General features: G+C 54.3%; 1 protein-coding gene across 3 annotated transcripts; it reads right to left on the minus strand.

The window, feature by feature from the left end:
• Positions 1 to 314: 314 nt before the first annotated feature.
• ZNF652 (zinc finger protein 652) lies at positions 315 to 11,903 on the minus strand. 3 transcript variants are annotated; one of them, XM_041426448.1, is made up of 6 exons: positions 10,865 to 11,903; positions 6,735 to 6,882; positions 5,917 to 6,032; positions 3,906 to 4,050; positions 1,382 to 1,934; positions 315 to 1,337 (listed from the first exon to the last, which is right to left on the minus strand). In XM_041426448.1, exons 1-5 carry the CDS (start codon positions 11,723 to 11,725, stop codon positions 1,399 to 1,401), a joined length of 1,806 nt encoding a protein of 601 aa, XP_041282382.1. In that variant the 5' UTR covers positions 11,726 to 11,903; the 3' UTR covers positions 315 to 1,337; positions 1,382 to 1,398. The 3 variants fall into 3 exon arrangements, with proteins under 3 accessions (XP_041282382.1, XP_041282383.1, XP_041282380.1); XM_041426449.1 differs by having other exon boundaries at positions 315 to 1,164; positions 1,360 to 1,934; XM_041426446.1 differs by having other exon boundaries at positions 315 to 1,934.
• Positions 11,904 to 12,197: the final 294 nt, after the last annotated feature.

Here is a 12,197-nt window from a genome sequence, read left to right on the forward strand (position 1 = left end):
TCCCCCAATTTGCAGGACAAAATCTCCCTCCCGATAAAATTCCATCCCTTCCTGGATCCACATCCAGCAGGAATATCTGACCCCGACGGCTGAAGAGAAACCGGGAAAAGGGAAATGAAAAATTTTAAAAAAAGAACAAAAATAACCCAAAAAATCCCTAAAAAATAAATTAAACGCAGAAATCGCCGCTGGTTTGGGGGTGACTTTTCCAGAAACCTCTGGGTTTGTTTTTTTTTTCCCTCTCTTCTCCGAAGCACCTTGTAGTCGTGGGGTTGGGGAATTTGGGAAAAGCATTTTTGAGGAATCACATTGGGGCTGATTATAAAAATTTCTCTATTGTACAACAGAGGTGCAGCTACACTGAAAAAATTACACCGTTTATGGAAATACAATTATTATTATTATTATCATCATCATCAATTTTTTTTTTTTTTTGCTTTTTTTTGTTTTAGAAACAGACTCTACTAAATAGGATCTATACAAAAAACCTCTAAAATAATTTCTGTAGTAAAATAAAGAAGTGTGTTAGGAGAGCTACACAAAAACAACGGGAGGGGTGGGTTGGTTTTTTTTTTTTCTTTTTTCCTTTTTGTTTTTTTTTTTTTTTTGCTTTTCTGGGTGAATGCTCCGAGCTCGGGGTGCTGAAAGGAATCATTACGTACACAGTGATCATTAATGCTCTGTATTAATTAACTCACAGCCTTTCCCATTAGTACAAAGAGCCCGGGCCCGCCTCCTCTTTGAGGAGAGGGCCAGGATATAAAAGCCAAGCAAACCTCGTCAGCTGATATGAAATTAGAAAATTCCACCAGGCTCGGGAGCCGGGATTTAGAAAAGTCACCGGGAAAACACAAATTTGGGGCGTTTCAGTCCTGGGGGTCCTCGAGAGGGGACCCGGGGGGTGGGGCAGAGCTCGGCCCCGGAGCGGGGTGGGGTGGTGGGAGGGAGGATCCCAGAGCCAGGATCCCAGAGCTGGATCAGATTCCAGAGCCAGACGGGATCCCAGAGCTGGATCAGATCCCAGAGCTGGATTCTGGATCCCAGGTCCCTGACCCCAGCCCGTGTCAGTGCGGCTGCCCTTGTCCAGGTGCCGCAGGAAGCCATGGCTGTGCCCGTGCCCACATCAACTCAATCCCACCCCAGCTCCCAGTCCAGCTCCCAAACCTGGATTATCCCAGCTCCCAAACCTGGGTGCCAGCCGGTGTCAGTGCGGCTGTGCCGGGCTGCCCTTGTCCAGGTGCTGCAGGAAGCCATGGCTGTGCCCATGCTCACAGCAGCTCAATCCCATCCCAGATCCCATCCCAGCTCCCAAACCTGGATTATCCCAGCTCCCAAACCTGGATATCCCAGCTCCCAAACCTGGATATCCCAGCTCCCAAACCTGGGTGCCAGCCGGTGTCAGTGCGGCTGTGCCGGGCTGCCCTTGTCCAGGTGCCGCAGGAAGCCGTCGCCGCCGTGGCCGTGGCCGTGCCCGCGGTGGTTCAGGGGCTCGCTCTTGAACAGGGCGGGGGGCGGCGGCAGGTGGGGCACGGGGGGCACGGGCAGGTGCTGGGCGTGGTGCCCGTGGGGGTGGTGCCCGTGGGGCGGCAGGGCCAGGGCGCCGTAGGGGTGCGGGACGGGGCGCGGGGGCGCGGCCGGGCCCAGCCCCAGCGCGGCGGCGGNNNGGAATTGGGCGGCGGCGGCGGCCGGAGGGGCCGGGCAGGGCGCGGGCAGCAGCGCGGGGCCGGCGGGGCCGGGGCCGGGGCTGGTGCCAGGGCTGGTGACGCGGAAACATTTCTCCTTGTGCGCCTTGAGCATGTTGGAGAAGCGGAAGCGCTGGCCACACACGTCGCACGGGTACGGCTTCTCGCCCGTGTGCGTGCGCCGGTGCCGCTTCATGTTGGGCCGGCTGGTGAAGCTCTTGCCGCAGATCTCGCAGATGAAGGGCTTCTCTCCTGCCCGACACACACAGAGAGAGGGGGGTCAGAGACCCCGGGAACCCCCTGAGCCATGGAGAGCCCCTGAGCCACGGAGAGCCCCTGAGCCATGGAGAACCTGGGAAAATCACCTGAGCCATGGAGAGCCCCTGAGCCATGGAGAGCCCCTGAGCCATGGAGAGCCCCTGAGCCATGGAGAGCCCCTGAGCCATGGAGAGCCCCTGAGCCATGGAGAGCCCCTGAGCCATGGAGAGCCCCTGAGCCATGGAGAGCCCCTGAGCCATGGAGAGCCCCTGAGCCATGGAGAGCCCCTGAGCCATGGAGAGCCCCTGAGCCATGGAGAGCCCCTGAGCCATGGAGAGCCCCTGAGCCATGGAGAGCCCCTGAGCCATGGAGAGCCCCTGAGCCATGGAGAGCCCCTGAGCCATGGAGAACCCCATGGGAAAATCATCTGACCCCTGAGAGAACCCCTGAAAAAAGTCACCTGAGCCGTGGAGAATGTCCTGAGCCATGGAGAACTCCTGAGCCATGGAGAACCCCCTGAGCCATGGAGAATGCCCTGGGAAAATCCCCTCATGCATGGAGAACCCCCTGGGAAAATCACCGGATTCATGGAGAACGCTGGGAGATCCCCTGAGCCCTGCAGAACTCCTGGGAAAATCACCTGAGCCCTGGTAGAACCCCCTGGAAAAATCACCTGAGCCCTGGGAAAATCACCTGAGCCCTGGGAAACACCACTGCCTTTATGGATCAACGGGGGTTTAGGAAATCCCAGCTCCCCTCAGGGTTTGGGTTTAAAAGGCTCTGAAATCCTGGCTCAGGTTGGGTTTGGGGCCAAAGGCTCTGAAATCCCTGCTCAGGTTGGGTTTAAAAGGCTCTGAAATCCCTGCTCAGGAACCCCCTGAGCCATGGAGAACCCCCTGAGCCATGGAGAATGCCCTGGGAAAATCCCCTCATGCATGGTGAACCCCCTGGGAAAATCACCGGATTCATGGAGAACGCTGGGAGATCCCCTGAGCCCTGCAGAACTCCTGGGAAAATCACCTGAGCCCTGGGAAAATCACCGGATTCATGGAGAACGCTGGGAGATCCCCTGAGCCCTGCAGAACTCCTGGGAAAATCACCTGAGCCCTGGTAGAACCCCCTGGAAAAATCACCTGAGCCCTGGGAAAATCACCTGAGCCCTGGGAAACACCACTGCCTTTATGGATCAACGGGGGTTTAGGAAATCCCAGCTCCCCTCAGGGTTTGGGTTTAAAAGGCTCTGAAATCCTGGCTCAGGTTGGGTTTGGGGCCAAAGGCTCTGAAATCCTGGCCCAGTTTGGGTTTAGAAGTCTAGGAAATCCTGGTTCAGGCTGGGTTTGGGGCCAAAGGCTCTGAAATCCCTGCTCAGGTTGGGTTTAAAAGGCTCTGAAATCCCTGCTCAGGTTGGGTTTAAAAGGCTCTGAAATCCTGGCTCAGGCTGGGTTTAAAAGGCTCTGAAATCCTGGCTCCCCTCAGGATTAAAAGGCTCTGAACTCCTGGCTCAGGTTGGGTTTGGGGTCCAAAGGCTCTGAAATCCTGGCTCCCCTCAAGATTTGGGGCCAAAGGCTCTGAAATCCTGGCTCAGGTTGGGTTTAAAAGGCTCTGAAATCCTGGCTCAGGCTGGGTTTAAAAGGCTCTGAAATCCTGGCTCAGGCTGGGTTTAAAAGGCTCTGAAATCCTGGCTCAGGTTCAGTTTGGGGCCAAAGGCTCTGAAATCCTGGCTCCCCTCAGGATTTGGGGCCCCAAGGCTCGGGCCAGGGGCTCCCCCAGACCAAAACCCCGGCAATAATTCCCATTTCCCCACAGGGAACCCCAGCTCCGACTGTCACACCAGAACACAAACAGATCCACGGCGGGGAACGAAGCTCTCCCAGCCGCTGTGCCAGCGGGAGAACACCCCAAATCCCGAGGGAATCCCGAGGGAATCCCGTGGGAACGGCCGGCAGGGACCCCCCCAGCCCTCACCAGTGTGGGTTTTCATGTGCTCGTCGAAGTACTGCTTCATGTTGAAGTCCTTGCCACACCACTGGCACATGAACTGCTTGTGGCCAATGTGGATGCTCATGTGGGAGCGCAGCTGGTACTTGTACTGGAACCTCTCGTCGCAGTTCTGCCGGGAAAAAATGGGAATGTCGGGGCTTTGGGAAGCTGGGAATGAGCCACGGAGGGGAGGGGAGGGAGGTGGGGCTGGGCAGAAACAGCTCAGGGAAAGAAGGGATGGAAGGGAGGGACTGAGGGATGGAAGGAAGGGAGGATCGGGAGGGGGAAGGGCTGGAATTGGGAGGGGAAAGCTGGAATTGGGAGGGGAAAGCGGGAATTGGGAGGGGAAAGCTGGAATGGAGAGGGGAAAGCTGGAATGGAGTGGGGAAAGCTGGAATTGGGAGGGGAAAGCTGGAATTGTGAGGGGAAAGCTGGAATTGGGAGGGGAAAGCTGGAATTGGGAGGGGAAAGCTGGAATTGGGAGGGGAAAGCTGGAATTGGGAGGGGAAAGCTGGAATGGAGTGGGGAAAGCTGGGATTGAGTGGAAAAAGCTGGAATTGTGTGGGGAAAGCTGGAATTGTGAGGGGAAGGATGGAATTTTGAGGGGAAAGCTGGAATGGAGTGGGGAAAGCTGGAATGGAGAGGGGAAAGCTGGAATTGTGTGGGGAAGGATGGAATTGTGAGGGGAAAGCTGGAATTGTGAGGGGAAGGATGGAATTTTGAGGGGAAAGCTGGAATGGAGTGGGGAAAGCTGGAATTGTGAGGGGAAGGATGGAATTGTGAGGGGAAAGCTGGAATTGTGAGGGGAAAGCTGGAATTGTGAGGGGAAAGCTGGAATTGGGAGGGGGAAGCTGGGATTGTGAAGGAAAAGCTGGGATTGTGAAAGAAAAACTGGAATTGAGAGGGAAAAGCTGGGATTGTGAGGGAAAAGCTGGAATTGAGTGGAAAAAGCTGGAATTGTGAGGGCAAGCCTGGCAGGGATGGGGTTATTCCAGGAAAACGCGTTTCTGTGCGTGTCCCGCTCTCTCTCCACTAGAGGACTCTGCTTCCCTCCAAACAGCAGCTCCCCAGGGTTTTATCCCATGGATTTATCCCATGGATTTATCCCATGGATTTATCCCCCCTCAGTTCCCTCCAAAGACCCCTGGTGAGGGAACTGTGCTGGCACCACCCCAAAACTTCCCAAACTTTGATGGAACTGCCCTTAATTTCCACCCCATCCAAGGCCATTCCCATTTCCTGGGCACACTCCCAGGGATTTATCCCATGGATTTAACCCCTCAATCCCTCCAGAGACCCCTGGGGAGGGAGCTGTGCTGGCACCACTCCTCGGTGACTGGAATCCCCAAATTCTGATGGAACCGCCCCTCATTCCCACCCCACCCAAGGCCATTCCCACCTCCCGGGAGCATTCCCAGGATTTCCCCCAGGGACTTCCCCCATGGATTTAACCCCTCAATCCCTCCAGAGACCCCTGAGGAGGGACCTGGGCTCGTGATTCCCCTATGCAGAGAATTCCCAAACTCTGATGGAACCGCTCCTCGTTCCCACCCCACCCAAGGCCATTCCCACCCCACCCAAGGCCATTCCCACCTCCCGGCAGCATTCCCAGGATTTCCCCCAGGGATTTCCCCCATGGATTTAACCCCTCAATCCCTCCAGAGACCCCTGGGGAGGGACCTGGGGATCAGCACTTGGTGATTGGAATCCCCAAACTCTGATGGAACCGCTCCTCGTTCCCACCCCATCCAAGGCCATTCCCACCTCCAGGGACCATTCCCAGGATCTCACACATCGATTTATCCCATGGATTTAACCCCTCAATCCCTCCAGAGACCCCTGAGGAGGGACCTGTGCTGGGATCAGCACTTGGTGATTGGAATCCCCAAACTCTGATGGAACCGCTCCTCGTTCCCACCCCATCCAAGGCCATTCCCACCTCCCGGGAGCATTCCCAGGATCTCCCCCTGGGATTTGCCCGGGGGAATTCCCTCACCTCGCAGCGGAAGGGCTTCTCCCCCGAGTGCTGCAGGGAGTGCACCTTGAGGGACATGCTGCGCTTGAAGGACTTGCCGCAGGTCTCGCAGGTGAAGGGCATGTCCTTGGTGTGGGCTGCGGCAAAGACAGGGGCGTCACGGGGGGAAAATCCAGGGAAAACCGCCGGGGGGGGGCGTATTCCCGAGGATTCCAGGCAGCAGGAATAGTCCTGAGCGTTCCTGGAAGCACAGGCTGGTCCTTGTTCAGCACGGGGGATTTGGGGTGGAGATGGAGCTCGGTCAGCTGGGGCTGGCTGGGTTTTAGGGAATTCCCGAATTTTGGGGTTGGGAGGATCCTGAAGATCCATTCCCAGCCCTGCCGGGGCAGGGACACCTCGAGCTATCCCAGAGCTATCCCAGCACGTCCAGGGATGGAATTTATCCAGTGTGAGAGGAACCACACAGAAACTCAGGGGAGGGGCTGATCCTGACGGGTGGAAAAGCAGGAATTGTCTGGGAAAAGAGCTTCCCTGGGAATTCCGCGGAATTCCAGCCCCTCCCCACGCTCCCAGCCAGGAATCCCATCCCAAATCCCACCCCATCCTCCTCTCCCCCAGGGATCCCTGGATTACCATCCCTGCTCCCAGGAGTTTCCCCCTTTAATTGAACAGGAGATGAACCAACCAATGCCTGAATAATAATTATTGTTATTATTATTAAAAAATTACTAATTAATTATTAACAATAATTCTAATAATAATATTTCTGTCCCTCCATGCCTTGTCCCAGTCCCGCCCGTTTCAGCCCCGCGGGCTCCAGCCCGTGCCCGGCCACTCACCGACCATGTGTTTGCGCACGTGGGCCATGGTGTAGAACTTCTTCTCGCAGATCTCGCAGGAGAACTTCTTCTCGGCGTAGCCGTGCACGATCTTGATGTGCTCGTGCAGAGACCAGAGCTTCTTGAAGGATTTGTTGCAGGACACGCACTGCGGGGACACAGAGGGAGCGGGGTGAGGGGTAAGCCAGGTTTGGATAAAAAAAACACGACAAAAATGGTGAAAAAGGCGACTGAGAGTGTGGATTTTGGGGTTACAGCTGAATAGAGGCAGTAAAAATGTGGATTTTGGGGTTACAGCTGAATAGAGGCTCTGAGAGTGTGGATTTTGGGGTTACAGCTGAATAGAGGCAGTACAAATGTGGATTTTGGGGTTACAGCTGAATAGAGGCAGTAAAAATGTGGATTTTGGGGTTACAGCTGAATAGAGGCAGTACAAATGTGGATTTTGGGGTTACAGCTGAATAGAGGCTCTGAGAGTGTGGATTTTGGGGTTACAGCTGAATAGAGGCAGTACAAATGTGGATTTTGGGGTTACAGCTGAATAGAGGCTCTGAGAGTGTGAAAAAAAGGAGATTTTGGGGTTACACCTGAATAGAGACAGTAAAAATGTGGATTTTGGGAATACACCTGAGGGAATGGAGGCAGTTATAAAAAGGGATTTTGGGGTTACACCTGAATAGAGACAGTAAAAATGTGGATTTTGGGAATACACCTGAGGGAATGGAGGCAGTTATAAAAAGGGATTTTGGGGTTACACCTGAATAGAGGCAGTACAAATGTGGATTTTGGGATTTACACCTGAAGGGAATGGAGGCAGTGAGAATGTGGATTTTGGGATTTACAGCTGAGGGAATGGAGGCAGTGCTGGTGTTCTGGTGCCTCCTGATCCCAAAATCCAACAGAGGGGGGGGGGGCACAGGGACAGCTCCACAGGCCCTGGGGCTGCTGGGCTGGGAGAGTCCAGCCCTGGAGAGGGAAAATCCAAACCCTGGAGAGGGAAAATCCAAACCCTGGAGAGGGAAGGATCCAACCCCTGGAGAGGGAAGGATCCAAACCCTGGAGAGGGAAAATCCAAACCCTGGAGAGGGAAGGATCCAAACCCTGGAGAGGGAAGGATCCAAACCCTGCCAGTGAGAAGTACCCAAACTCTTGGAGTGGGAAAATCCAAACATTTCCAGTGAGAAGGATCCAAACCCTTGGAGAGGGAGGATTGAAACCCTTGGAGAGGGAGGAATCTAAACCCTTGGAGTGGGAAAATCCAAACCCCCGGAGTGGGAAGGATCCAAACCCTTGGAATGGAAAAATCCAAACCCTTGGAGTGGGCAAATCTAAACATTTTCAGTGAGGAGGACCCAAACCCTTGGAGCAGAAAGAATCCAGACCCTTGGAACGGGAAGAATCCAAACTCTTGGAGTGGGAAAATCCAAAACCTTGGAGAGGGAAGATCCAAACCCGTGGTGCAGAAAAAAAAAATCCAAACCCTTGGGGTAGAAAGAATCCAAACTCTGGAGAGGGAAGGATCCAAACCCTTGGAGCAGAAAGAATCCAAACATTTTCCAAACCCTTGGAGTGGGAAAATCCAAACTCCTGGAGAGGGAAGAACCCAACAGAGCTGGAGGAGGCCGACACCACCAAATTCCCAAAGCCCCATCCAGCCCTTCCTGCCCCCCCAAATCCAGGTGGGGCCACTCCAGGCTCTGCCATCCCTCTGGATCTCCGTGGGAAGCAGCTTCCATCCTGCTGGACACTCTGGGATCAGCTCCTGGAGGAAATCCAGGCACCAGCTCCTCCCTCTGCGCTCTCTTCGTTCATCAAAGGTCCAAAGTCACACCGGGGGCTGAGAATTCCTTCCCAAAACTCCCGTGGAATGTCCGGGCAATCAGGATTTCAGGCAGCTCTTCCTTTTCCCGGCAGCTCTTCCCAAAAAAACTTCACGTGTAAAAATTCCCATGTGGAAATTCCAGCTGGAAATCCCAGAGGAAACCAAATCTTCTTCACCACGGAGGGCACGGGGAGGAAGTGTGCCTTGTCCTGGGGTTTTTTGGGATGTCTGGGGTTTTTGGGATACCTGCACTTCCCAGCCCATCAATTCCCCATCAGTCAGAAGGGCTGGGTGCTGATTAATGAGCAGGTTAATCAGTTTGGAATGTTTCCTCTCCCCTGCAGGTTTGGGAATTCTGGGATCCCCTCCGGAAAAAAAAAATTCCTGCAGAGCAAAGAAATTCCAAGGAACCACCCCCAAAATCCTTGGATTTACAGAGAAAGGAGCCCTTGGAGGGGCCAAGCCACACCAGAATTCAGGACTGGAACACCAACACGGAGAGAGGAACCACACAGAGCTCAAGGTGACCACAGAAATCCCCTGAAGGTGCTGACTGTGATGGCTGAAAAAGCAGAAATTACCTGGAAAAACAGATTTATTCCATCCCCAGGATGAAGAACTGGGAGGAGCCAGCCTTGATTTTCATTTCAATCCCACATTAAACCACTTTTATTCCAGGGCAAAGCTCCCCCTCGACACATTTAACCCTGAACCGAGGGAAATTTTGATTTTCCCTCAATCCTGTTGATAATTGGAATAAAAACACAGCAAAAGGCAGCTGGAAAACACATCCCAAAGGCAGGACAGAACAAGAATTGCTGGATTTGTTCTTGGATCTTGAGGACCTGAAGGTGACTCTCAGTGCTGCTGGCACCAGGAGGTTTCTGGACCAGATTCCTCTGGATTTAAATCGTCATTTCTATAATTTCTCATTTTTTATCACTTTTGGACACATATGTACATTGATACAGGATATTTCACCATTTTATGTGTTCAAAATATTCACAAATTCCTTCTTAAATTTTAATTCCTGCTCTAATTCCTTTATTTTTTAATTCCTGCTTAAATTTTATGCTGTGAATGAACCCCCTGCATGCTGGGGCACCTCTTAAATTCCCATTTAAATCCTCCCTGCTGCACTGAACTTTTAAAATATTTCTTTGAAAAGCAGCAAAAATTAAATTCATATTAATAAATCCTTCCTTGAGCTGAAACTTAAGGGGAAAAAAAAACAACCCAGAGTTACACAGAGAGCTTGGAAAAGAGAAATTACAATAAATATTCCACATCTCCCACACAGTGGGAGCTGAGGATCAACCCAGTTCAGCATTGAAAGCAAACAAACAATGAAAAATATTCAATTCTTCTGCTCAAACTCTCACACAAAAAAAACCCCTCCTTGCCTTACAAATTCCAGCTGCCCAAAAATCCAAGCGGAGCCGCTGCTGCTGGCAGGATTGCAGCAGGAGGTGGGGGAAAATAAGGCCAAAAAAGCAGATTTGGGGTGCCAGGGAAAGCAGCAGTGGCACAGAGCTGCCAGGCACAAACCCCAGCGGGACCAGAAACTCTGGAGCTCTTGCCACAGCTCCCAAAATTTCCCAGCAGAGCTGCTCCTCCCATTGCTGGGGGAAATCAGGGCTGCTGTTGGGGAGGAAAAAAATGGCAATTTTTGTGTCTTCGGGGAGATTTGCTGGGGTTTCCTGCTGGAAGGGGCAGGCTCGGGGTGCAGTGCTGAATTCCAGCCCTTCAGAAACACTCCGGGAGTTCCCGTGGTCTCAGAGGGGTTTAAACCCCGCTTTAAGCCCAGCTCAGATCCTGGCTCCACTGCTGCCTCTGGGATCTCAGAGAATTCCCATTCCAGGGAATTCCTGCAATTCTGTTTCCCCCTGGAAAGCTCACCTGGCTTCCCACGCTGTGGGACTGCATTTCAGCACACGGAAACCCCTGGAATTCTAAACCCAGTGGGAGCTGCGGGTGCTCGGCAGGAGGAGGAGGAGGAGGAGGATTTACCACAGAACTTCAGATTTTTGGGACCAGTTACTCCAGATCCTGACCCTGCTAAAGCAGCTTTGTGCTCCCAACTCACAGTTTACTCCTGGAGTAACTGCTCAGAGCAGCCGAGCGCTTTTTCCCTGCCACTCCCTCCTTTTGGGGAGACCCCAAAATGCGGGATAAGGCAGAGCCCGGGCCCGGCTCAGCACCTGGGGCCGTGCAAAAAGCGATTTTTTCCCCCTGTGGAGCGTCCACCAGCCGGATCCAGGGCACGCCAGGAGGTGTGGGGACCTGGCAAGCAGGCGAGCAGACCTACCTGGATGTTTTTTTCACAGTCAGTTTGCTGGTGGAGGGACAGCTCACTCTCTAGCACAAATTTCTTCCCACATTTGTCGCAGATCTGCATCCGCCTGTGGGTGACGTTCATGTGCTTCTCCAGGTACCAGCGTGTGTTAAACACCCTGGGGCACTTCTCACAGGTCAGAGTCTCCTTCTCTTCACACTTTGATTTCTGCACAGGTGCCTTGGGCTCCTTTGCAGCTTTCTTCTTACGCTTGGGGGGCTCCGCGCTCTTCCTGCGCCCCCGCGTCGCTCGGGGCGCCGGGGAGGCGGCGGCGGCCGCGGCAGAGGCGGCTCTCCTGCTTCTCCTCTGGCCAACACTAACCTTCTCCACTCTTTTCTCCTTTTTCTTCTGCCTCTCATTCTCCTCATAATCATTACTGTCTTCCGTGGCCTCTTCCCCACTGTCACCCTCCTCTTCCTCACTGCTGCTCTTAAGGACAGCAGTCTCTTTGGACTGGGAGGGGACACCCTTCTCCCCTTTGGACACATTTAAGGTTTGGTTGTTAAGGTTTACCTCCACTATAATCTGCTCCCTTTTGTAAGTCACTTCATCTTCCTCCTCTTCCTCCTCCTCAGAGTCGTCAGAGTTTTCCCTGTCTTCTTTCACAGCCCGGACCTCTCCTACCGCTCTGCTCTCCCTGAAAAACGGCTGCTCCTCCCTCTCGTGGAGGTGGCCCTTGCTCACTTTGCTGTCCACCAGCACCGAGAAGGGGCTCCCTGACTCCCTCTTGTACACCTTGGTGGACAGGTCGAGCTCCTGGCTGGGGTAGAAGGCGGGCGGCCCCTCCTGCGCCATGCCGGCCCCAGGGGGCTCCCCCTTGGCTGCGTGGCTCATCTGGGGGGGCTCATGGGGCGCCCTCCGTCCCGGGGGGGCTGCTCCGGCCCGGCGCCTCTTCCATCGGAGCCCGGCGGGGTCGGGGGTCCTGGCTGGGCTGCGGCGGGGGTCGGGATCACGGCAGGGGCAGGGCGGGGAGGGATCCTCGGCAGCAAGCGGAGCCCTGGAGCATTTTATCTGCAGGAGACAGCGGGAGAGCGGCGTCAGTGGGGAGGGGGGACAGCCCGGGGGGCTCCGGGAGGAGCTGGGGCTGGGAAAGGGAGGGACAGGCAGCAGGGACCAGGAATTCCCGGCAGCAGGCTCCCAGGGAATGGAAATCCAGCAAGGGGTACTCTCCATCAAATTTTGGGGGGCACTGACATCCTCACAAACAGCAGGGACCAGGAATTCCCAGCAGCAGGCTCCCAGGGAATGGAAATCCAGCAAGAATACTCTCCATCAGATTTTGGGGAGCACTGACAGCCCCACAAGC

Source organism: Onychostruthus taczanowskii, unplaced genomic scaffold (assembly GCF_017590055.1).
Source record: "Onychostruthus taczanowskii isolate IOZ18803 unplaced genomic scaffold, ASM1759005v1 scaffold91, whole genome shotgun sequence".
NCBI classification, from domain to species: domain Eukaryota; kingdom Metazoa; phylum Chordata; class Aves; order Passeriformes; family Passeridae; genus Onychostruthus; species Onychostruthus taczanowskii.